General features: G+C 42.7%; 1 protein-coding gene across 1 annotated transcript in view; it reads left to right on the top strand.

The window, feature by feature from the left end:
- Nucleotides 1-885: 885 nt before the first annotated feature.
- SCUBE2 (signal peptide, CUB domain and EGF like domain containing 2) overlaps nt 886-24,418 on the top strand; it is a gene marked incomplete at both ends in the record, with an annotated part of 40,740 nt that continues 17,207 nt past the window's right edge. The window contains 14 exons of the mRNA XM_080345603.1: nt 886-988; nt 3,245-3,367; nt 3,776-3,901; nt 7,051-7,185; nt 12,850-12,975; nt 13,370-13,486; nt 14,356-14,445; nt 15,981-16,097; nt 16,987-17,109; nt 18,930-19,046; nt 21,473-21,595; nt 22,098-22,214; nt 22,808-22,894; nt 23,577-23,681. Coding sequence (XP_080201729.1) covers nt 886-988; nt 3,245-3,367; nt 3,776-3,901; nt 7,051-7,185; nt 12,850-12,975; nt 13,370-13,486; nt 14,356-14,445; nt 15,981-16,097; nt 16,987-17,109; nt 18,930-19,046; nt 21,473-21,595; nt 22,098-22,214; nt 22,808-22,894; nt 23,577-23,681 — 1,609 coding nt within the window. The remainder of the gene's footprint in view (nt 989-3,244; nt 3,368-3,775; nt 3,902-7,050; nt 7,186-12,849; nt 12,976-13,369; nt 13,487-14,355; nt 14,446-15,980; nt 16,098-16,986; nt 17,110-18,929; nt 19,047-21,472; nt 21,596-22,097; nt 22,215-22,807; nt 22,895-23,576; nt 23,682-24,418) is intronic.

Below are 24,418 nucleotides of genomic sequence, written 5' to 3'. Positions count from 1 at the left end.
ATTTACTAATGTGTATAAACCACCCTTACAAGTAGAAATAGCTTGGTATTTCTCACAGAACAAAACAAAAGAGAAAAGGCAGCGAAATGGGGATGGGAGGGAGGGGTGGAAAAGAATAGTGCCTGCTTTCAGCTTGCACCATGAAAGGTCAAACAACATTTAGGAAACTACACTTTCAGTGCATAATGGATAGGCCACTTTTACCTGCCAAAGGAAGGACAGCTGTGAGAGATCCCTGGCTGGGAAAGGAGGTGGGATGGGGCTGATGGGGATGTTGTGGATCCTGATACAGCCTTTGGAGGGGGATTTCACATGTTGCAGTGGGGTGTAATTACTTGGTAAAAACTGTAATGTTTTATTTTTGAAGAAACAAGCAAGACTGCAGTTGTGTATATCTGGCTTGTGACAGGATGCAGGCATACACGATCTTTGCGTGGGCTTGTCTCTACTAGAAAGAGACCGTTTCATGGGCGCTCCAGAAAGGGGAGCCCCGGTTCAAATACACTTGCCGCTGGCACCCACGGTCTGCGTGTGAGGTATTTCATGTACCCTCAGGAAGCGTCGGCTCTCTGGGACATCTGTGTTTGGGGCGTTGTGCAGGTGTTTGAACGCCGGTGCGGTGGGTGGGTGCGCTGGATGGCGGGTTTTCATGTGGGATGGGGCGGATCGTGCGCCGGGGCTGCGCTCGTCGCCTCCGGGTGCCGCCGGGCGGCCCGCGGGGAGGGCAGGGAGGCCGGGGAGGGGAGGCCCGCCCAGCCCCCGCCGCCCCGCTCCCGCTGTCAGTGCGAGGCGGGCCGGCCGCCCGCAGACACCTCCCTCCGCCGCCGCCTCCTCCCGCCCGGCGGCGGCAGCACCAGCGCAGCCTCCGCCGCCGCAGCGCCATCCATGGGGTCCGGCGGCCGCCGCGGCGCGGCGGGGGCGCGGGCGCTGCCGCTGCTGCTCCTGCTGCTGCCCGCGCCGGGCGCCCCCGCCGCCCTGGCCCTGCCCGGTGAGTGCCGCCCGCCGCTCGCCTTCAGCCCCGGACAGCGGCTCCTCCGGGGCGCCGGGCGCTACCGGCTTTCCCCTCGGGGCGCCGGGCCATCGCTGCCGGGGGGCAGCGCCCGGGGCAGGGGGGCGGGAGGGTGAGGCTGTTCCCGAGGTGCGGCTGCTGGCGGACCGAGCGGGGAGCCTTCCCCAGGGCGGGGGTCGCTCCTCGCGGGGCGCTGCAGGCGCCGCTGGTGACTCTGAAGTGCCGGTTTGCGGGCTGTCTCGTCCGGGAGCGGGGCTGACCCCCGGCGTAGGGCACCTGGTTAACGCCTCACCTTCGCCGAAGGAGCGGGGAAGTGAACTCTGCGGATATCAAGGCTTAATCTGCCTTTGGTGGCCGAGGAATAAACCCAGTAATTCTTCCTGCAGCCTCCTCCGCGTCGCCTTTACTGCCAAGTTTAAGGCTGTGATGTTTGCTCGCAGCCTCCCTCCTCCAGGGTCTCTCCTCAGCTCAGGCTACTGTCACGACATGAGGAAATCTCGCTCCCTGTGCCTACTGATTTTTTTCTAGCCTTCTTTGTGATGCTTCTGTATTCATTAACGCTGGGATTTTTTACTGCTGATCTTCCAAGCGCTGCAGACCATAGAGGGTCACTGTAAAAAGAAAACAGCGGAACGGCTGTTTTGCCCCTGGAGTAGGATCTCACTGATGTTTCTGTGTCACAGCTTTGAAAGAAGCCCCCTCCCCGGTGTGTGCTTTTTGGCACACCCCCCCCCGCCTTGCCGGGCCGGTGTGTCCCTCTGCTTCCCTGGCCCGGACTGGACGAGGAGACCTCCGTGCACAGGGGTGCGCAGCCAGCGCCTGCGGCTGATGCCTCCTCCTGCCCGCTGGCTTTCCTTCCCCACCCATCCTTTCCTCCTGCCCCGGCCACCCGAATCCCACTGGCTGGAGGCCCCTCAGCGATTCCCTTCACCCCTCCTTGCTTGCCTTGCTCCCTCAATCCACTGCACCCCCATTTTTAATGGCTCAATTTTTCTGCTTGGAGAGGAAACAGATTCTGCCGCTCTCTCCGGGTGTTTTCCACCTTCCCCTTGCTTCCTGGGGACTCCAGCGCTGTTACCGGTTCTGTGTGCACCTGAGAGCCAGGAAAGAGAGCACTGCTGCTCCGGCACTGGCTCTTTGCATTATTTCTCACTGCTAAACGCCATTAAGAGTTGAAACCAAATGAATATTTTGTGGAGTTGGCAACCGCTGCAGTACCTACAGGCATATTTTGTGATTAGGGGGAAATATATATATATATATATATATATATATATATATATATGAATGCTATAATTGTAAATGGGAGAGGTGCTGGCTGAAATTCCCTGTTAGAAAGTGATTCCTCCTATAAAAAGTGGCCGATTGTTCAAGGAGCCGCTTTCTCCTGCAATTCATCCTGTTATTTCAGGAGTCACTTTTTGTATGTGGGATGCTCCTTCTGCAATTCTTCCTTTTAGCCAGTTGCTAGAAATCTTCCCATATCCATGCTTGAATTCTCTTCTGCTGTAGGAAAAACTTCTGCTGATGTGTTCTGCTGCCTGTAACTTTTCTTCCTCTTCTTCTGTCTATACTTCTTCATCTCCAGGGCTTCCTCCTGTGGGTGTTTCCCTTTCTCCTCATTTTCTCTGCTCTGAAGTTTCCACCTGGATATTGTGCTTCAGTATGCTGTGCTTTGTGATGGCTGGCCAGGTGATTTGGCAATGCTGCTCACCACATACTATTATTATATTTAAAAAGTGGCATTATTTATAAATTATGCATCTGTTAATTGGTAAGTCTGTCTTTTAACATGTTGGTGGTGACATGGAAAGTATATTTCTGTAAACTCTTGTTAGTTTAAAAACCATTTGGTTTCCTAAGGTTCATGTCATGGATGTGATCAACAACTCTTTCAATAACTGTATTTTGTTAACCAGAAAGATTACCAGTCTCTGATGAATCTGTGCAAAACTGTCAGCTAAATCTCATAGCCCATAATAGATTATTTTGGATGTATTTATAAGTGGGTACAAAAGCTTAACACAAGCTTATCTGAATTGCATACAAATACATGTATGTGCAGGTAGAGCATTATACAAATTTAAGTTCAGGTGCATGCTTCTGTCCTGGCTCACAAATACATACAATCTGTGGTTGTGTGCAGCCAGCAGGTGCTCAGCCCTGTGCCATCTGGTTGGTGATGTGCACAGGAGACATGTCCTGTCCTCCAGGCCTGAATCTGTCTTTTCACAGATGTGGACGAGTGTGCCCTGGGGCTCGATGACTGCCACCCAGACGCGATTTGTCAAAACACCCCCAAGCTGTACAAGTGCATGTGCAAAGTGGGTTACGCTGGTGAAGGGAAGAAATGTGAAGGTAAAGTGACCGAAGCATTATGCTCTGCCTGGGTCAACATGAGGTATTTCTAAAAAGAGCCGTTAAAAATAATTGCTTAGAATACAGAGGATGATTTTAAATGAAAATAGTTACTGTTTCTTCACCTGAGTTACTTGTTTACAAAATCAGGGGCAACATCGTGTGGCTTTTGGCCTGGTGATATCACTTAATCTAATAGTTTGTTTAACCAGTGGACCTAAAAACGATGAAGGTAAAGCTGAAGGTAAATCTCGGGGCGTTTGTCACTCTTTAGAAACATTCAGCAAACAATGCGTTAAGTATAGTCTATTTGCAAGACAATGATGATTTCGGACAGCAGTCTCATCTCTAGCTGTCCGTAACACTCAGGCAAGCATCCATCACATTGACTTTTGCTTTATTCCTTAGACATTGATGAATGTGATAACGACTTCAATGGAGGCTGCGTCCACGAGTGTTTCAACATTCCAGGCAATTACCGCTGTACTTGCTACGATGGCTTCATGTTGGCTCACGATGGCCACAACTGCCTGGGTAAGAAGCGTGTTCATGGACCTTGCAAGTGGTGATGCTGACATAACCCTTCAGCTGCACCCATGGGAAACGTGAGGGGATCTGTTGGGCTAAATCGGCTCAGCTAGAGAAGAACGTTAGTTTTGGACTAAGGGATTCCAGATACTGATGCACCGTCCTATTTTGGCTCTTTCTCCATCTATAAAACACGAGGATAATTGTGCTACATTTCTGTTAAGTGCTTTGGGTTAAAATGTGTGAAGGGCCATCTATTATTATGGTAAATGAGTTTATGTAAGAGAACGTGTTATTATTGTCTTTTCTGTTCCCAAGTTAGTTTAGGATCAGTTCTCAGGTGTGTTTCTAGGTTTAGAAATCTTTACTACATCTAGAAGGTGTTGGCTTCTCACTCTGTGTCTGAGTGCTTCCAGACATGCAAAGTGTAAGGAAAGGACAATGAGGAGTGTGCAGGAGCTGTGTGTGATACAGGCTACTGAAGTACAGAGGGAGTAAACCGAATGCTTGGAGTTTCCCTGGGTGGTTAGTGTGAAGCAAAGTATGCAGCTCTGAAAATGTGTTCAGTGCTGCCTTCATCCTGCATGCACACACACTCATCCTCTTTTTCTGTATTTTAAAGACCTTGATAGTTTCCTTCTTTTTGTGCACCAGCAGGTGAAAATCTTTAAAAATGGGTGAAAAGACTTTGTGGTTTTACCGCTGTAGCATTCTGCAGCACTCAGAGTAGTGTGATGTGCTGCTGGTGTCATTCCCCTGGGACCGGGATGAAGCTGGTGAAGCCGTCCTGCTCCTGGGCCCCGCGCTGGTACCCTGTGTGGCTCTGCCCTGCGCTGTGGTACCTGTCCCATCTGCTTGTGCAGAGATGACTCAGTTTCTCTATTCTGCTGCAGCGTGGATGTGCCTGGGCATGCAGCCCATGTCAGCCAGAGGGAAACTCGCCTTCACAGCACAATTTCAAGACTGTAGTTACATTGGCTGGGTTATTTCCCATTATAATGTATGGCATATCAGTTGGGGGACCAGACCGTCCTGGCCTGTATCTTCAGAAAAGCTCTGGAGTCTTCAGTGGGATTGTGTGGGGTTTCATCTGCTGGGAACTTTGTGTGTGCCCAGAGGTGAACTTTGTTACAGTGTAAGCAGAGGAGAGGATGAAGTGACCAAGTTCCAAATATTTCACTAAAGCGAGTAGAGAGGGAAGCAAAATATCTGCTGATACTTCAAAATAATAGGAAGGCCATCTTATTTTTCTCTAGTGCGTTTGTGTAAACACACAGTGGAGTTCAGCTGAAGTTACTATGAAGGGCTGAATGTGAACCAACACGTTGTCTCTTACAATGCCACCAAAGGGTCTGTTCTCTTTGTATCCAGTAGCCCCTCCAGAGCACACTTCAGCTGACTTGTTTGTGATCAGTAAGACCCAGACATAACTCAGACCAAAATCTACCACGTGCTTTGTTACTGGGAAGCTACTCAGTATTGCATGACAGACTTTTTAAAGTAAAATAAAATGTCGTTGACATACAATGAAGTTTTTACCACTGACCTGCCAATTTTGAGATGTGATGTAAACTTTAAATAAATATTTTGGCATGCAGCAAATTGGATCACATCTTCTCTTAATCTGTTTATTTACTTTATTCACGCCAGGGTTGCCCTCCTCTCACCCTTATTTTTGAAGATCTCGGCTGTGTGCCTGGGTTTAAGCCAAATAGACAATTACTTGTTGGAAAGAGATGATTTTTTGTAAGCTTTCCAAGGTCTGTAGGACAGAAACATCTGCTGGAGTTCAAATCTGTAGTTCTAAAGACTTATGGTGGCTGTTTATTCATGATTGTTTGCACATTCACATCACTGTAGAACTCTAAAATACTCAGCTTCTCTGTGATGGAGATATGTCAGCTGCTCCTTTTGCTACAGCAGGTCACATTCTTTTACATCCAATGGGCTTACTCATTGCCTTCAGTAGAAATTAAATCTGTTGTAATGCTATGCTATGCTTCTTACTAAAAGCCTTTCTCTTTCTCCTTTTTTAGAAGTCAGCTGTTTTATGCCAGAAATGCTACAGTGTTAAATTAAAAACATTGTACTATTAGCACAGGAACAATGAACAGAACAGGCAGCAAATATGGTTTTCCACATTAATTTGCAAATGAGACCAATGCTTGGCCTCAGCAACGTTTTCCTCTGCTTTTAAGGGACTGAGCATTTTAGCTTCCTGTTCAGAGTGGCATTTCTGAAAATAAAGATAGGAAAATTTTCTGCTGGTAGTGGTTACAAAAACCTGCGCTTATTAATGGGTACAATTCCAAACAATTGGAGGTTGGGATGAGCATCCTGTTGTTCAGAGGATTAGCTGAAGTTTTTCTACTCTTTGTTTCTCTTGATTATCTTGTAAGCAGAGCCTTTCTGTATTCTCTGGTATTGCTGAAGCTCTGAATATTGCAAAATCAACATTAAAACTATTTCCAGAACCTCTGCTCTTGTCCTTGACTGCAGTCAGGCAACACAGCAGCCTTGATGGTAAGCGGTGATGACCTAGAGTTGAGGGAGGAGGATGATAAATGGGACTGAGCATCAGAACAGATGTGATATGTAAATTTTAGCTTGAGTGAAATAAGGAGCAAAGGATAAGCTAAATTTATTTTGATGTTTGTATTATTCTTGTTCCACCTTCAATTCAGAATGGGAAGCTTTCTGGAAAAACACCTTTTACAGTTTGGATGAGTTTGGGGCCAAAGTTGTGCCCCACTGACCAAGACAGAACCATGTGTGGATGCTCAGCCTAGATGTGAATGTGCTGGGCTGCTGAGCGCTAATGCCGTCCTGCTGCTCTGAGGGGCAGGGTACGCTCAACTAGTTGGAGTGTGGAGCCCTGATTCTGGCTCTACCAGGGCTACTCTGCCTTAGTTGTAACCAGTAACTCTGGTTAGCTAGCTGATATTCCTTGGGAGCCCCGTGACAGGGCAAACTGTGAACAGGGGAAGAGCAGCAGCAAATATATAGTTTCCCAAGGGTGACAGCAAAATAAGAATAAACCAGCCTGGATGGTTACATGCCAAGGAGATATCTGGCTGTACTGCACATTGAGTGGCTGCTGCCAATATCATTGTATTGGTGTACAAAGCTGATCTTTCTCTTTCTCTCTCTTTCAGATACAGATGAATGCATGTTCAACAACGGTGGCTGCCAGCATGTTTGTGTCAACACTGTGGGGAGCTATGAATGTCGCTGTAAGGAAGGGTTCTTTCTAAGTGATAACCAGCATACGTGCATCCACCGCTCAGAAGGTACTGTTTGCTTCCCTCCAGGCAGCACGCAGGAGCTTTTGACAGAAGCTGACTACAAAAACTGCAAAGCAGCTTCAAAACTGTCTTTAGGTTGAGTTTATCAAAGCTGTGAAGGGTCTTGAAGTCCTCACTCCTTTTAAAAGGAGCAGTGTGTGAGGATCTTCTAAGTGACTTTGAAGCATCTTTACATCCCTTCTGCCCCTTTGATCCCACCTGTACGTCTGCAGTGTTGTTTGCTGAGGGCTGTGCTGCTGTAGTCCCGGTGTACCTTGTGCTCTGTTGTGCAGCTAAGCTGTGTCCTGATCCAGAGAGTGGCAACAAATGGTAGGACAGTGAGTACTGACCATTTCCATTGGCTTTAGTTACAGGGCAATATCTACATTACCTTTGGATACCTTTTAGATTCCCTGGATGGTGTTTAGGTTTCAGCTAAGAGATTTATTGTTTGTCAGCCCCAAAGGTATTCAAATTGCGTTCTTTGTTTTGAGTAAAACCTTTATGAAGCGACCTTTGAGAGATCAGAGAGCTTTGGATATCTAACTAGACATCAGATTGAACAAAATTATTTTGGGTGCCCTTAGGGAATACTTTAAAGTGGTTGCTCAGATCAGGGATTTGTCCATTGAACTGTACAGTGAACATCTTACTATGAAGTATTGAAAGCTGCAAAACTTTCTTTAATCTAAGGCTTATCGTTGGCATGACTATTAGAGGAATCTGAGCATGAATAAACATATCTCACTTTAAAAATCCCCATAGTGAAGAGATCAACATCTATAGACATATATGGCCATCCACAGATGGGTATGCTGAGGTGGCTGTCATCTGATGCAGCTAATTGCTTTTTGTTTAAATTAAGAATTTGTATTCTTGACTTCCCTGGTACTGGACCTGGTCTCATGGGGGTTTGCTGGTGCATGGTGGTTCCTCAGGCCATTGCTCGCTTTGCTGCTGCAGGTGCTGAGGCAGGAGTGGGGACGAGCGGGAAGGCTGCAGTGGTGGGACAACGCATTTCCCTTCATGTTTCCTTGCTAGCAGTGGTGTATGTTTGTGTGTGTGCATGGATGATGAATCTAAGGATGAAAATCGGTTGCTTGAATTCCTTGTCTTGTCTGATGCAAAGGGATGAAAAACTTCTGACTCTTTATTCTTCGTTGCTGCTACTTAAGTATCTTTCCTGAAATAACAGCAACAGCATTTGCTGTTGTTCATATTTGTTCCCTAAATGGTACCTTTGGAATTCTACCTCTGTTCTCTTATTTTTAAAGATGCAGTTAATGTCTTTTAACTTTTTGGCAAAGATGGCCTTTTTTCCTATAATACCAAATTTCCACTTTTTTTTTTTTTTTATTTGAAAAACAAGAGACAAAAAGATGCCTTTTTCCCCCAAAAAAACTACTAAATTGAATATATTGTTATGGATACCAGTATTATCAAAAAAGCTCTTACTGTTTTTGCATGAAATGTTTATTTTCTTTATACTGAAGTACAGAAACATTTGTTTTGGTTTTTTGAAAAGGCATTTTTTTCAGGTTATCACACTGTGATTCTTTCCCTCCCACCTCTCCTCCATTACTGTGTAGAAGTGCTCCATGGGATTCCCCTCTTTTATTTTCCTTGGGTGGGCAGATCTGTTGTAAGCCAAATATCATTGCTTTATCTTTCCCCTCACTTTGTTTTCAGCTTTTCTGCTTATCACTAGGTCTTCTATTCTCTGCCTTGTGTACACATCACTCGGTGGATGTGCTTTATTAATGCTCTTTTGAGACCTCACAGCATTGATCTAAACAGCCTACTGCCCATACCATCTATTCAGTTTTGCTTCTTATCTATACTATAAGGGAGCATTTCCTTCTCCATCTCCTCGCGCATTTAAGAGGGTGTATACATGGATGCTTGAGAGACCTTCCTAGTAGTCTGTAATGCTGGTCTTTATATACACAGAAAAAGAATTGAGACAGGAGAAATAGAGGAACTTGGGAATGTTGTATTCCTCCTGTTGACCAGTGTAACTGAGGAGCCTCAGAGTCATCTGCCCTTTCAAGCCTAACTGCAATTATCCTCTGGGTTCCCTGTCACCTGCTGGGACATGGGACTCAAGGTCTGGTAGTTATTAGAGCAGAGTTTGATAATTCAAGTTGATTTTTCATCTGATATGACTGTGGTGGCTTGAAGCACAGGGGTGCTCTGAGGGGTGAGGGGCTTGATGGCTCTGCCAAGCCCCTGCTCAAACCACAGGAACTCAGTGTATCTTGGAAAGATGTGCACAATTCTGTCTGTTTCCTTGGTTGTCTGCTCCGAATGAGCTCTTCATCTATATGTGGGAGAAAGGATTTACTTTAGGTGACTATTACAGTGGCTGGCAGGACAGCCATGCACATATAGCTTGTTCTGCTGTTTAACTTGTTCCATATTAGCGAATACAAAAATTTGAAGGAAAACAGAGTTTTTTCACAAGGAAATATGTAGTACATCCTGCGGTTGATGTTGCTATGGATGACAAATCTTGCTACTCTCCCTTGTGGTATTTAATTCATAGCTATTTACTTGCTGGGCTGAATCAATGGGAGTGAATTGAACCTGCCACATTTGAAATCACTGTATGGACTGAAGGCTTGTGCACAGGGATCACCTCAGCTGTTGCTCTTAAGAGTCTTGATTGTGGAGAACAGTCATAACTAGAAAGGTTTTTGAAAAAAGTTGCCTTAACAAAAGGGTGTAGAAAGCGTGAAAAACAGACAAATGCATTCCAATTCCGCTGGCTGTGCTGATGGTCCTCACCATTTGGCTCTTAGAGGGTGCCTGTGAGAATCTCTGACAGTTCTTTGTACAAGTGCATCCCCTCCCTCTGTCCTAGTGAGTGTCTGTTTGAATGTGTCCTTAATGGAGCCTCAATGCTCTTAGCGGATTGGTGGTGATGTCCCTATGTCTTCTGTCTAAAAAAGACAAAGATTTAAACACAGATCATACATGAAAAAGATTAATTTAACTTGACGTGATAGGGAAATACTGTGCTGGCTTTTTGCCTGTGTCTTGCCAGCAACAGGAGTGCTCAGATCTTGCTGATGTTTGCTGGATAACTTCACGAAGTCCAGTCACCAGAAAGGACTCACCTGGCTTGGGGTCCACTAGGCCAGGACTGTCTTGGCTGTGAGTGTGGCCATCAGGAGGCTCATCCATCCCAAGACACTTGTGTGTCAGTAGGGCAGAATCTCCTGCAAGAGAAGTTGTGTTTCTGGGAAGCACATGGAGGCATTTGACCAAAATTTGTTTGGGCTTTGGTTCTGGACCACAATCTGTCATTGCAACAGCTCTGGAACAATGTGACCTGGCAGACTTTGTGTCCATGGAAGGGTTTGTAGTCACACAGCTTTTATGGTTTTACAGATGATTTTAATACGACCTAATAAAACGAGACTGAGTAGGAATCTACCACCTACGGAAACAAGCAGCAGCTTCATAGTAAATGCTAGAACGTGTGGATGTATGTAGCTTCTGTCAAACACTCACTGTCTTTTGGGTCAGCTAGATTTTGGTGGGTTTGATCACATTACCTTGTTACACAACTGATACTTGTTATTAAAATGTGCCCTGGTTTGGGAAGTGCAGTTTGAGCTTTCTGTGGAGACCTGATTGAATTCTGCAATCCCAAAAGGAGTATTTAAACCGTTTGTCTGATCTCAGTGAATTTTACTAAAGTACCTGCTTGAAGAGTTTCCCCTTTGGTAGCTCAATAGAGATAAAAAAGTCTCCCAAACTTTGTTAACAGAAACTAAGCTGCTAATTCTCTTAATGCTTTCTAACATCTCTGACCTAACAGACCAAACCATGTTGCATACTTAAGAACAGAAGTGTCACAAAACCACAAGAGATAATGAGGCTAATTTGTGGCCTTATAGCTTGTTCCGTTCCTTGACTGACAGCACAATAAGGGATGACAGCTTTCATGTGGGCTCCTTGGGCTGCCTCTGTGTGCTGCGGGATTTAAGTACAATTGTCTTGTTAGACTTCTACTGAGTCCTCACTGTGGGAAAAGAACCAAAAAGCCAGTAGAGCAGAATAATCTAGGCTCTGCAATATCCATTCTTTTGTTGCTTAAAGCTGTCTTAGTAGAGAAAGGGTTCTGTAGCTTGTGCTTCGGATGGCAAGAATAGTCGTTTGCAGAGCAAGCACCTAATTGAAGTGTAGTGGAATAATGGTGACAAGCTGATCTCTGCTTGCCAATACAGTGGTTTTGTTTCATTTAGTAATAAAGCTGCAAAAAGTCCCTTTTTAGCAGCATGGCCACCCTTTCATTCTCTGTCTGTGCATCTGTTCAGCTCAGTAGAAGTTCACTGAGGCAATGTGGGCTACTCCAAGTCTTTCAAATGAAGTGTTCTTGCCAAGAGGAAAGAATGTTTTGGTGTGACATGTCCTACCAAAGTCAAGGCAGAGCATTTGATGACAAAGGTGTGTTCTCAGTGTACCTGAGGACAGCATTCAGTTGTATTCTCTCCTAATTTTCTTACGGTGTAGAAGACTTCAGCAAAAATCTGTGGTGTACTGTTAGAAGAAAAAATATCCTTTCAATTTGATCTCTTAATTCCATTTGATAACTCAGCCAGCAGCTGTGTAGTTTAAAGTTGTGTGTGTACAAATTATGTTACCACCTTCTCAATGACAAAGGCATTGATTTAGCTGAATGATGGAGCGAGGTGAAAAATTTTTGCAATAATTAATTCTAGAAACAATTCCTTCCTGTTTAATTGACTTTAACTTTTTGCAAAGACCAGACAAGACACTCTGGCAGTCATTGAGTTCTGGTGCATGAACAGCTTGTAATAGTCAGAGACAAAAATGATAGGATGTTTTTAGGAGATGCACCAAAAGGAAGGAAGTAATGAGTGTCACCTTGCTTTTCCATTTGGTTAAAGTAAGCACTGGCACTGATTTCTGTCCAGCTGGGAAGGTGTGCAGAAATACAGAACACTGTGATAGTTCCTAGTGGGGTTATTTTGGGAAGTATTTATTGGAATCACACACACACACAAAGAAAACAAAATGGGTGACAAAAAAAAGAGAATTGACATACAGGCTGTGTACAATCTGCATGTCTACCTGGTCACAACTTGGGCGCTACTAAGGTAGGTTATGACTTTGGGAATCTGTTTTGTAGGCCAGTAATTGGAAAAGGGGTGACTTTTGTGACTGTCGGTCTAGGCATTCCTGTGTCAGGTGGCTACTCTTTTAAGCAAAGAAATAAGAACTTCACTTTAGGCTCTGGTCTTGCCAGATATCAGCCACCTTCCAATTTTTATCAAAGAAATGAGTCATTATAAACACTGGTATAAAGTGAGGGCGACAACACAGATGCTGTACAAATCTAGGGATGTTGCTTTTACTTGCAGTCAAAGAACATGGGCACGGAAAAGATCACAGATGGAGAAACCTCGGGGCCATTGACTTTGCAGGATTAGACTTTCTGCCATTCCTGTCTGTCAGCTTATAATTGTTAACACTGTAGGGTCTTCCCAGAAGCAGCAGGCTGTTGTCTGTGTGTATATTGACCTGACTTTATCTGACTGCTGCCTGCACACAGAGATGCTGAGGATTTGTACTGAGATGAATTTATCTGACTGCTGCCTGCAATGCTGAGGATGCTGATGCACTTGTCCTGTTTTGCAGAAGGCATGAGCTGCATGAATAAAGATCATGGCTGTGCCCACATCTGCAGAGAAACACCCAAAGGAGGAGTTGCCTGTGAATGCCGACCAGGATTTGAACTGTCCAAGAACCAGAGGAGCTGTATTTGTATGCAACATTCTACATATGCTTATGGTTTCCCAAAGTGAAAAAATAGTGTTGTGTTAGCAATGATATAGGATTTGGTATGTTATAGCTAAACTGGGGTCGCATGCCTAAATTGTGTGCATTTGGGTTAAGCTAGAATCAGTGGCTTGACTGGACACTGTCACACCACTCTATTGGTTGCTGACATGCCTGTATTTCAGGAGTTGTGCCATTGTTCGTAATGGTGGGAAGTTCAGCTCCACAAGAGCGATCTGCAGTGTTTCAGTCTCACAGGGTTCCTCAGAAAAGGGGAGTGTTAGGATGGTATATTTGATGGTCAAATGGAGACAAAGTTGCACACTGTCTTTCAAAGATGCTGGATGTATTTGTGAGATGTAACATATTTTCATCCTAGTAACATGTAATCATGGAAATGGTGGCTGTCAACATACCTGTGATGATGCTGATAATGGGCCTATTTGTGGATGTCACCCCAAGTACATCATGCATGTGGATGGCAAAACCTGCCTGGGTCAGTATATAGTGGAAGGAAGTATTTTTTTATTGGTGACTAACACTGGAGTGGTGTGGTGCTGCTGTGTGTGCATGATTAATGTTCCTCGTAATAGTATGGGTAGAAAATGTCATGGAATCCAAGCTGAGAAACCTGCTAATTCGTGTGTGAGTTGGTTGGGTCCAGGCAACGTATGCTTCCCTATGTAAGTAGCTACCTAAGCCTGTAATGGTCACTGATTCCTCTGAAGGACAAGGCCTACAACTAAGCAAAGAAGATTCCCATCCCTCTAGGATATTTTTGGTTCAGTTTCTTGTATAGCATAAGCCAGAGAGTGTAACCAAGCAGTACATCTGCTAAAACCAGAACTCTGAATTCAATTAAAATACAGTTTTTGCAAGGCAGTTATCCAGTAAAGAAAGCACTTAAGATTTATGAACTCTTCCAGTTTCTGGAAGAGTTTGTTGTCTGTTGATTGAAATCAAATGCTCTGATAGAGTAAGTGTCTGGTCCTTGTATTAGTCCATGATAGGTGATGATAATGTGTCTTAACAGAACAGTTCATAACAGTTCAATTAGTTCTTTCGTCTTACTGCTGTTCACCATATTCGCAGCATGGCTTCTGTTTTGTTAAGAATACTGAAGCAAACATGAGTCGTAAGGAAGAAAAAAAGCCAAGTATTGTCATAGTTTTGACTGAAGAGTCTTCATGGTTTTCATTATTGCTTTCTTGTTAAAAACAAAAATAAAAAGTCTGCCTGGTCAGTTCCAACAGTCTGATAATTCAGCACGCATTGCAGCTGTTGCCGTGTGTGCACATATTGGAGATCAGATGAGGCTTCTGGTCAGGGCACCTTTACTCATTTGTGGCTTTATGTTCCTTACAGAAAGGGAAGAGGCTGCTGTTGAAGTTTCTGAGGGAAACTCTACAGCAGGAGCTGATGTGGACAAGAGGGTGAAGCGACGGTTACTTATGGGTAAAAAGTGCTTATCCAAAATAATTTTGCTGTTTGTTGAAACCTTTTAGATTGAAGTTGGTTTTTGTTTGGTTGATTGTTTTTTTATTTTTGGTAACCATCATAGTTCTGGGTTGAATTCTGCCTGAGATGCTCTACTCCCTTTAAGGAAATAATATTATTCCATAATGTATAAGAAACTACATACATTGTGATGGTCGGTAGGAGGTGTCAAGAACTTGCCCTTGAAGTAGTATGTGTTTCTATGGTTCTAATTAATCATGGGAATGCAGTATGTTCCCTTCTGTGCTACAGTTTTCAGCAGGTGATTGTGGAGGAAGCAGTGCTTTACCTGCTTCTCTTCAACTGAAAGTCTGCTTCTGCATGGAAGGGCGCAGTGGTGGATTGTATCTGGAAGGGCATGTTCTATCCTTGTATTTAGAAAGATACAAGGCCATCTTATTCTTCCTAAAGGTGTTCGCACCTGGCCCAGAATGCCAGCCTCTGAGGGTCTGTCGCTACTGGGTAAACACTGGCATGAGGAATGTTCACTGAGAAGTATAGGGGCTAGCTCTGAGCTCCTGAATTAATATTTAAGCATCTAAATGAATGGCCTCATTTTCAACAAAAATGACGTTTCTGTGGGAAGAGGAAGAAAGAAGAGGCACTCCATCTTCAAGTGGAGGTTGGACACAGCCTCCCAATATTGAATGTGAGATGAAAGACTGAGGGAATAAACCAGTAAAGGTCTCAAAACTTGAGAGTAAGTAGCACAGACTTGATGCTGCAGAAAACTAGGAGACAGAGCTAGAAAGAGAGGATTTAAAAAAACAGATGTGGAAAATTATCTTTGCAGCTCTCTGAATCAATATGTGCTGGATAAAATTGCATTTGTCCAGCCAGTGAAAAGGTTATTTGAGGTGGTTAGGCCAACTACAAGAGGATGAATGCCAAAGGCTGAGTTATTTCTGTTTAGTTGGATATGAAGAACTGTATTTTAGGGATGTTCACTAAAAAGGTTTGGTGAGATTTGGACATTGTTTACATAGAGGGAAGTTAGAGAACATTGGGGTTGAGGTGGCACCTGAGTTACAAGCCTGAAGGAACACTTAGTGTGGATGTAATCCACCATGACTTGGGAGCACAGGTAGCACATGAAAGGTGTGGTGGAGTGATTTAAGAAAAATGGTTTAGTAGTGCTGAGTGTAACCAGGTTTCTGAACATTGGTGGGAAGTGTCAGAGAATCAGCCAGGATTGAGTGTTGGCATAAGGAGACAGACTGACAGGAATAGATTCATCATCAAGGAGTGGGGACTTGGGTTTAAGGGTGAGAATATCCAGAGAAAATACGTTAGTTTGTTGAGCCTGCAAAGAAATGGATCTAGCTGAGGCAGGGATTTTGCCAAAACATGTATTTAGTACTTAGTTGTTCATGTATACTAGACTAAATGTAGCTGAATAGCAGTGTTCCTGGGTCTGTGCCTTGTATCACATGATGCTTCTTGTTACCATTATAATATCCATAAGCGAACTTCAACTTTGTCTTGTTGGCTAGAAACATGCGCAGTAAATAATGGTGGCTGTGATCGTACGTGTAAAGATACATCAACTGGAGTTCACTGCAGCTGTCCTGTTGGATTCACACTGCAGTTTGATGGGAAGACATGTAAAGGTGAGTTTTATCCTCATGGACATGTGCGTACCAATACCTTGCTGCAAGGTGTTCATCTGCAGATAAAGGTAATCCATTGTCCAGAGGAAAGCCAGTGTGTGTGATCTGACCTAAGAAGGGGCTGTGGCCGGGGTAGACACATGGTTTCCATCGCATCAGGTGCATCATGTGCAGAGAATCCCTGCTGCTCTGCTCCCCTTTTCTCCACTTACACCCCTCCTGCCAAGATGGCCTCATTTTTCACAGGTGAGGGAATCAGAGCAGTTTATAAGTAAATATCAGTGTGTGAACAGGGACGTGTGAGTAGAATTATTTATACTGGTCCTAACAGCTCTAATGAGAGTACTGGAAAGGAGTGAAGAGGCACTTAGGTTGTACATTAGAATACATTTTCCAGTAATTAGATGTTAAGACTGTTGCGCTAGGCAAAAAAGACGGAATCCCCACACCTGAGTTAATTAGTATTAGATAAAGAACTCACTCTGATGTTGGCATGAAAATGTCAGGGTAGCTGGGGAGGTCTCCTCTGTCTGAGATTTCTTAGGAAGAGGAAATGGAGAGAATCCTGAAAAAACTAAAACCCGTCAGAAAACATTTCAGTCAAAGCATTTCCAAACAGAACTTAGGGAAACGGTCTTTTGAGAATACATATACCCACATGTAACAGACATCAATATGTTAAATGAAAGCAAGTAACAGTCATGGGGCTGAATGGGCCAGATCATTCTTAAGAGCTGGATCTGATCTTCCTTAAAATTTGTAGCAGTCTCACTAGATTTTGTTTCTGGGCTTCTCTAGCCAATTGGACGTGACTGTTTTCTTGATCTGGCAGTGGAAGTATGTCGAATGTACTGTGCTTATTTGCTGAAGCACTTTTTTTTCGTTACAGATATTGATGAATGCCAGTCCAATAATGGAGGCTGCGATCATTTCTGTAAAAACACTGTTGGCAGTTTTGATTGCAGCTGCAGAAAAGGATTTAAATTATTAACAGATGAGAAGTCTTGTCAAGGTATGTGCACTGGAAAGGCAATAGAAGTAGAACAAATCAGTGTGGCTTGGACATCTGCTACAATGATGAAGTGATAATAGACTCCAGAGTAATTTCCATGCCTCAGGTGTGTTTTTTTTTCTTAAACAGCTGTTGAGTTAATATAGTTGGTTTGATACTATTGTCAGAGGCATGTTTAATGGCACGGTGAACTATTATCTGGAAGTGACAGAGATAGCATCATATTAAAAAGCTCTTTATGAAGATAATGATTCCCCTCCACTCTATTAAATGATCTTAAAATAATTTACAGGGGAAAACAGACAATACCTCTCTGTCCATCTTACTGACTAGCTCACTATTACAGTGATTTTTTTTTCTTAATGGGACATTTAGGTGCCGTGAGTTCATTATTTAAAGAAAAAAAAATATAATGTGATCTATGAAAGTATAGGCCTGTAGATGGACTGGTGGAATCACTATTCCCTAAACGTCATAGAACATTTGATTTTTAGGATGACATGGATTTCTCCTGAGAGACTTACAAAGCATATTTACTTTTCTGTATAACGCTTTGTACATATGGAGGTAGCAATCTTGTTTAAGCTCTTAAATACATTAAAATGTAAAGATCAAAATGGTCTGTGTTTTTGGAAAAGCTACAGTATGAAACAATATAAAGCAAATCAGTCAACTGGGGAGGTGAATAATTCCATTTCCTAGACAGCCAGCTGACATTAATGATGAATTTCGGAAAGCTGAACTGACCAACAGAAAACAATTTTCAACTGGGTTTTTGGTGTATTATCCTTTTAAAACCAGACGAAGAAGGACAAGTATTTCTATGAAACAAACTTACTATAAAATCATAAATAAGATTTTCCAGATAGTTTGTGGGTTTTTAATGGAATCTGTTTATGAATGTATTTTAAAGACTTGCATCTCTCTTTTGTCCCTGTCACTTCTGTTGCTTCCCCTAGATTTTTTTTTTTTCAAAAGTGATATCTTGAATTGTACCAGAGCCCAAAAAAAGAATGATGTAATGTGTCAGTGATGTTGCTGTGAACTTTTTTGTGTCTTTCAACATTCTTAGATGGAATACATAATATACTATCACAGAAGCTTTAGGTGCTTTGGAGGGTATAATAAACATCTGGGCCCACAGAAAGTGACGGGAATTTTACCATTCAATTAGCTGAGATTGTGATCAGGCTATTATACAGATTAAGCTTTGCAAAGAAGAAGTGCGCAAAGTGATTGTAACGCCAAAGAAAACTTTCATTGGAGAAAAAAGATATCTCAGCAGCATTTAGAGGCAGACATTGAAGTCTAAACATACAGTATAAAGGAAAAAAAATCACTAAATTATTCCAGTCATCTGTCTTTAGGTGTATCTTGGAGAACATGGTGATTTTCAGCAGGCTTAAATTGGGCACTGCGTGTTCATATAGAGTTTAAAATGTGGGAGAACGAGGGGAAAAAACAAAGGCAATACTTTGTTTTGTAAATCTATTTTTGCAGACCTTATGTAGACTTTTCTTAATGAAATAAGAGTTTTGTTGGCATTCTTTTCTCCCATAGAAGAGAAATAGTTTATGTTAAACACAGTTGTTAAAAATATAGCAGCAGTTTTCGTGTTTGCCAAGAATAAGATTTTATTTTTTTTGCAAACGAATTCTTCTTTTAAAAGTTGTAATTTCATAATGCTACATTATTTGAAAGAATTAAAAGAATTTGCTTAGTTTACATAAACCTGCACATCTCTGCGTCCAACTTTGTTAGCTCATCAGTGCTCCCTTGTCAGGCTGAAAGATGCTCATGTATCCCTTTAAAACTTGCAGACATTGACGAGTGCTCTTTTGAACGGACGTGCGACCACACGTGCATCAATCACCCAGGCACATTTGAGTGTACTTGTAACAAAGGATATGCTCTCTATGGCTTCACGCACTGTGGAGGTGAGTTATAAAAAGACACAGCAGGCTGTGATGATAGTGCTGTTGCCACAGGGCTAATTAGTGTCTGTACAAGACACAGGCCTGTATGTATGTAGCGGGTGTATAGGAGAAATATTACTCTTTCTCATGATAAGAAGACACAGCAAAAGTAGAAGCTAATCCTGCTTATTTCTGTCCTTACTCAAATGGTTTTCTCTTCCCATCCTGCATCCAGAAAGCACCTGTGACTATTAGAACAAACTGACGGGTATGAAAGCAATAATTTGGTAGACTTTTCACATTCAAAGTCACATTGACTTCCATGAAAAGTTAGTGGAACAGAACTTAAAGAACAGGAAGCTCTGGATGACTTAGAAAATGATGATTTTGAAGGCTGCCCTTGTGCATATGTCAGATCCTCATGTGATGTAGAATTTAGCTGATGTAGTACCACTGATTTACATTGGCCAAGATTAATACTCTTAAATCTTTTACATCTTTCCTGCAAGAAAAGTTAAAGAGAAATGTCCACAGAAGCTCAATATGTGTGAAGTACTAATATTTCTGGCACAAATTCTCAGAGTTAACATGAGGAAACACGAATAACTGGACACTAAGTGGAATTAAACCTGTTATTTATATAAGCTCTAAGCAAGATGTTACTGACTCCATATGCTTACTTAATTCTTAGTAAGACCTATTTATTTCTGAGGCAGAATGAGCACACTTGAACTTGGAGATAACAATTCAGTGATCTCTGTGTGCGTGATCTGTTTTAACCTCTGTCTCTAGAAAGTCTGCAAAGAAGATACAGGGCTACAACATCACTGTGTTTTATCCTGATGAACAGGGAAACCTTTCTGGAGGTGAAGTAACACTGTTCATGTGTTCTTCTTGCTAAAAGTCTGTTCCCATGAATTCCTCTGCATTTATCAGTTTCTTTTGGCCACGAATGGGGGGAAGGAACTGCAATTTTGCTGTTGGCTGCTAAGTGTTCTCTTCATATCATACTCCTGTGCAGAAGATGTTAATTCTTGTACTGTAGCAAGTCCTTCATTTACTGACAATCACAGACTGTGTCAAAGCTGGTGGGATACTAAGTGTACTTTTTCTGACCTGTATGGGAGAAGTCAATAAGTGCTGGAGATAACAGGTTGCCACTGTATGCAGCATCCTAACAAAAGGTCAATGAAAAACAGAGATTTGGGCTGCTTTGGCGGTATCTTAGGCAGCAGAACCAGTTAAAGTGTTCCCTGCTTTCTCCATTATTCCTCTGCTGCTCATTCCTACCTCTGCTGTCTCAGTTCTGTTAGTAGTGTGGTTTTTTTCCCTGAAATCAGCCCAGTTTTGTAATCTGTTTCACAGTGTTTTCTACCAAATTTTTACCTGTCTAGATGGGGGAACAAACGATTAGGGAGAGCAGTGACAAAGCTTGTCATACTGCTGAGAAAAATGTTCGTAGAAGTGGGTTCCCTCAGTTGCACAGACTTTCTGGGACTTGCAAGAGATTTTTTTGGTGGTGGATTTCTAAATTTATGTATAATTGCCATGAGGCTTCTGGAGATAAGTGAAGCTGTCATCGGGATGGATCTGAGAAGCAAAGGCAGAGAACTTTGCATTTCGCTTTGTTTTGAAATTCATGAGATTCCTGCCGGCCCATTGCTGCAGCCAGTCAAGGTCCCTCTGAATAGTGGCACAACCATCTGGTGTGCCAGCCCCTCCTCCCAGTTTTGTATCATCTGCGAACTTGCTGAGGGTGAACTCTTGTCCCACCATCCAGGTTTAATGAAGAGGATAAATAGTATTGGCCCCAGTGTTGACCCCTGGGGTACACCACTGTTGAATGGTGTATTCTGCATCAGCGTGCAAGTTTGCACCAAAGGCAGTATGTTGTGTTGTCAGGAGTTTCTCCTCCTATTGGCATTTATTAGGTGGGGCACAGCCTCAAAATTTGGTAATTGGCCAAAAGGAACAATGATGATACAGTGGTATTATTTGTCCACATGGAGTCAAATAATGTTCCACAGCAGTTGTATCTATCTGAGCACTTTGGAGGATTTATCAATGTGAATCCTGTCCATGTCATCTGCCTTTATTCCAAATTAAAAATATTAATTAACCAGACGCAGTGCAATGCAGATTTGATTTGTTCTCATTTTCTCTGAGTTTATTTGTTATCATATTGCTGAGGCTGGATATTTTTTTAATTATGTGGTTTAAGGACCTGCCTAACACTTCCCCTCTGACAACATTTGACCAACGTTGACATTTATCAAAGGATTTCCCTTAAAACAAAACTATTTCAAGGTGGATGTCCAGATAGCATTCCCCAAATCTTTTCCAAACCCTAGTAAGCCATATTTGTGTACATGTTTACCTACCAGACTTGGAGTACAAAACTTTGGCAAGAGTAACTTTTAAAAAGTATTTTTACCTTTCCTCTGTAGACATTAATGAATGTAGCGTCAACAATGGTGGTTGCCAACAGCTGTGTGTGAATACGCTGGGAGACTATGAATGCCTGTGTCACTCCAACTACAAATTACACTGGAATAAAAAGGATTGTGTTGGTAAGGTGCCTTGTAAATACATTTCTACTTCTGAAGTGTCTGATGGCCATGTGATTATAGCCAAATCCGAAAAACCTGATCTGTCCAGTTAAGTGGTATGAGCCATCATTCCCAGTATTCCACTTAACCTTTTAGTCAGGCATGATGGTACTGATGTTGAAACTGATAAAAACAAGCAAAAAAACCCTAGCCAAAAACAGGAGATACTTTGAGGGATTTTGATGCTTTCTTTCCTGTGCTTTTATCTAGCTCATTCTTTCTATTTCCCTTTTTCTTCTCTGCATGAGAAGGTTTGCTGATGATAGCTTTACCTGAAAAGAAATTACTTACATTGTGTGGTCTTCTAGTGATTTTATTTTGCTTTGATTTTCTGTGTAAATAGCATATTAATTGTGTTGGTGCTCTGAGGTACCACCTACAAAAGCAGCTGCATGCCAGTTTACTAGTAGGGTGTATGTAGATGTTTTACTTCTCCTGTGAGTATTTGTTTTATCCTATTTAGAGATAAAGGGTCTCTTGCCTGATAATATGTCACCCAAGGTATTGCTGCACTGCATTAAGAGTGGTGGGAGCGATAGATGCTTCTTAAGCTGCTCTTCGGATGTCCAGGTATTTTCTGGTAAGTCAAAACCAACAAAACCGAACATGATTCTGTAGAGAGTGTAAGAGTAGCAAATTTGCTAACCCTCGTGGAAGCCCCAAGAAGTAGACAATCAACAGGGGCCTTTCTTTCACTATAGATAAAGGGCTATATCCAGAAAGCGCCCCCCTTTATTTTACAACCAATCTACCCTCAGATTCCCTTCTCATGACAACTGTCTTTTGGAAGCTGGGGAGGACGGGGCAGAATTCTCTGTGCTCCCTGGGCCATTCCTTAATTGGCCCTGAGAGCTGCTGCTGAATGGGGTGAAGGCATTCCAGCCCTGCGTGGGGCCGGGGGCTTTGCCTGCGCAGCCCCTCCGCCCCACAGGACACAGCGCACAGACGCGGCCAGTCCTTATGGGACAGATGCTGCTTTTCTTCCTGAACCCTTTAAATTGCTTAGAAAGAGACAGCCTCCAATGTGGGGTATTTTATGAACAGCATTACAGGAGAAAGGTGAAGGTAATGATGTTGATCAACAAATTAAAAATGTCTTTTATACTACAGGAGTCTTCAGTCTGTGCACAGTGCCTGTCTCTTTACTCTCTGTCTGTATGGTCTCTCTGTTAGGAACACAAGATGCCTACAGCCTCACCTGTGGCAGGTCATCTCAGCTTAAGAAAAAGCAGCAAAATACAAATGCATCCAGCTGGCTGGGTAAATCACTAGATTTACTGTTGCATGATTTGACTGATTTCTTTTAATAGGTAACTGTGAAATAAGGATGTTTCTGTTGACTTTGTTTTCTCTCTCCGTTATGTTTCATCTGTTTATTCTTCCTTGTGATTACAGTTCATGATTACTACAGGAAATTCTGCTTTTACTACTTCATCAACATTACTCAAATTAAAATTTAAAAAGAAGGAGAGGAGCAATGGTCAGCAGTAAAATAAACAGCTAGGCCAGGAGCATTATTCTTCTTTTTTAGATACCCAAACCAGGCAGTAATGACAACCTACAATATGTTTAGGTTTAGCTGTCGGACAGTAAAGTTTAAAAAGCATTTCAGGTTAAATAGATAAGAGGTGCTATTTTATACAGACATAAACTACTTTCTGAACTGGTTTGGGGTATCTCCTTCAAACTCAGCTAACCTTTGTTTTATTTACCCAATGGCAGATCTGGACTTAGTCTCATTCTTTTTCTGCTTTTTCTTTTTTAATGAAATCTAACACACTTTGTTCCAATTCCAGTTGTGAACCAGCTTCACAGCAGGAGGGAGCTGGCATCTCTAGGTTTTCTGTGATGACTGCTTTTTTGCTTTATATCAGCATTATGATGTGACATTAGGGTTACCTGTTCCTTTTTAAAAATAACATGTTATTGTTTCTTCCTGAAGATACTTCAGCTATCAAGATAAGCGTAACTTTTAAATTAAATGAAGGAAAATGTAGTTTGAAAAAAACTGAGATGTTTCAAGAAGGTCTGGAACAGATGATACCAGGTATGAATGTAAAAATGCAGGTAAGCAGGTTAGAGCCATAGCTCAGGGGTTACTAGTTGCTTTCCTGATATGAAATACATCATCAGTGAAGCATAGAGGACTGTAAACTTTCTGCTCTTCACATGTCCTCACATTCCTTCCCAGCCATCATTCTTGCAGTAGTTATTTCAGACCACAGGACTTCCCTGTGACAGCCTTACAGTCTTGATAGGAAAACCCTTCTCCTTTTTTGTTTGTACCACTGCCAATAAATTCTCAGCAAAACCAACCATACTTTTCATTCTCTTGATTTATTCCCTTCCTTTCTCTCTCTATCCCTTCATTCTGTTCTTTATTTTCTCACCTGCTCCTTACTGTCTGATGCCTCAGTGAAGTGTCTCCTGGCCTTTTATGTTGACTCTATTGCCAAAGGGTTATTCCTCTTTTCTCTTCCTTTTAGACTTCAGCAGCCCCAGATGGACACAGTGAGGTCAGCTCTTCCATCTGTTCCAAGGCAGAAAGTATAGCCTGGGAATTTACAAAGCCAGCAGAAAATGAGGAGGAGTACATTAAACACACAGACACACACCACACAACAAACGAAAAACCACCAGGGGCTAGGGGACAAAGTCACTAACAATATGGTCAATCAGCACATCAGTTTGGTTGCCCTTAGGAGAGCAACAGTGAGAAACTACACTAGATGCTCAATGAAGAGTGGTATACTCCAGAACCAGTATTATTCTGGGTGTAACTAA

This window comes from Nesoenas mayeri (genome assembly GCF_963082525.1).
Source record: "Nesoenas mayeri genome assembly, chromosome: 5".
NCBI lineage: Eukaryota > Metazoa > Chordata > Aves > Columbiformes > Columbidae > Nesoenas > Nesoenas mayeri.
Note: the sequence above shows the minus strand (reverse complement) of the source record. Positions and strands in the feature narration are given on the sequence as shown.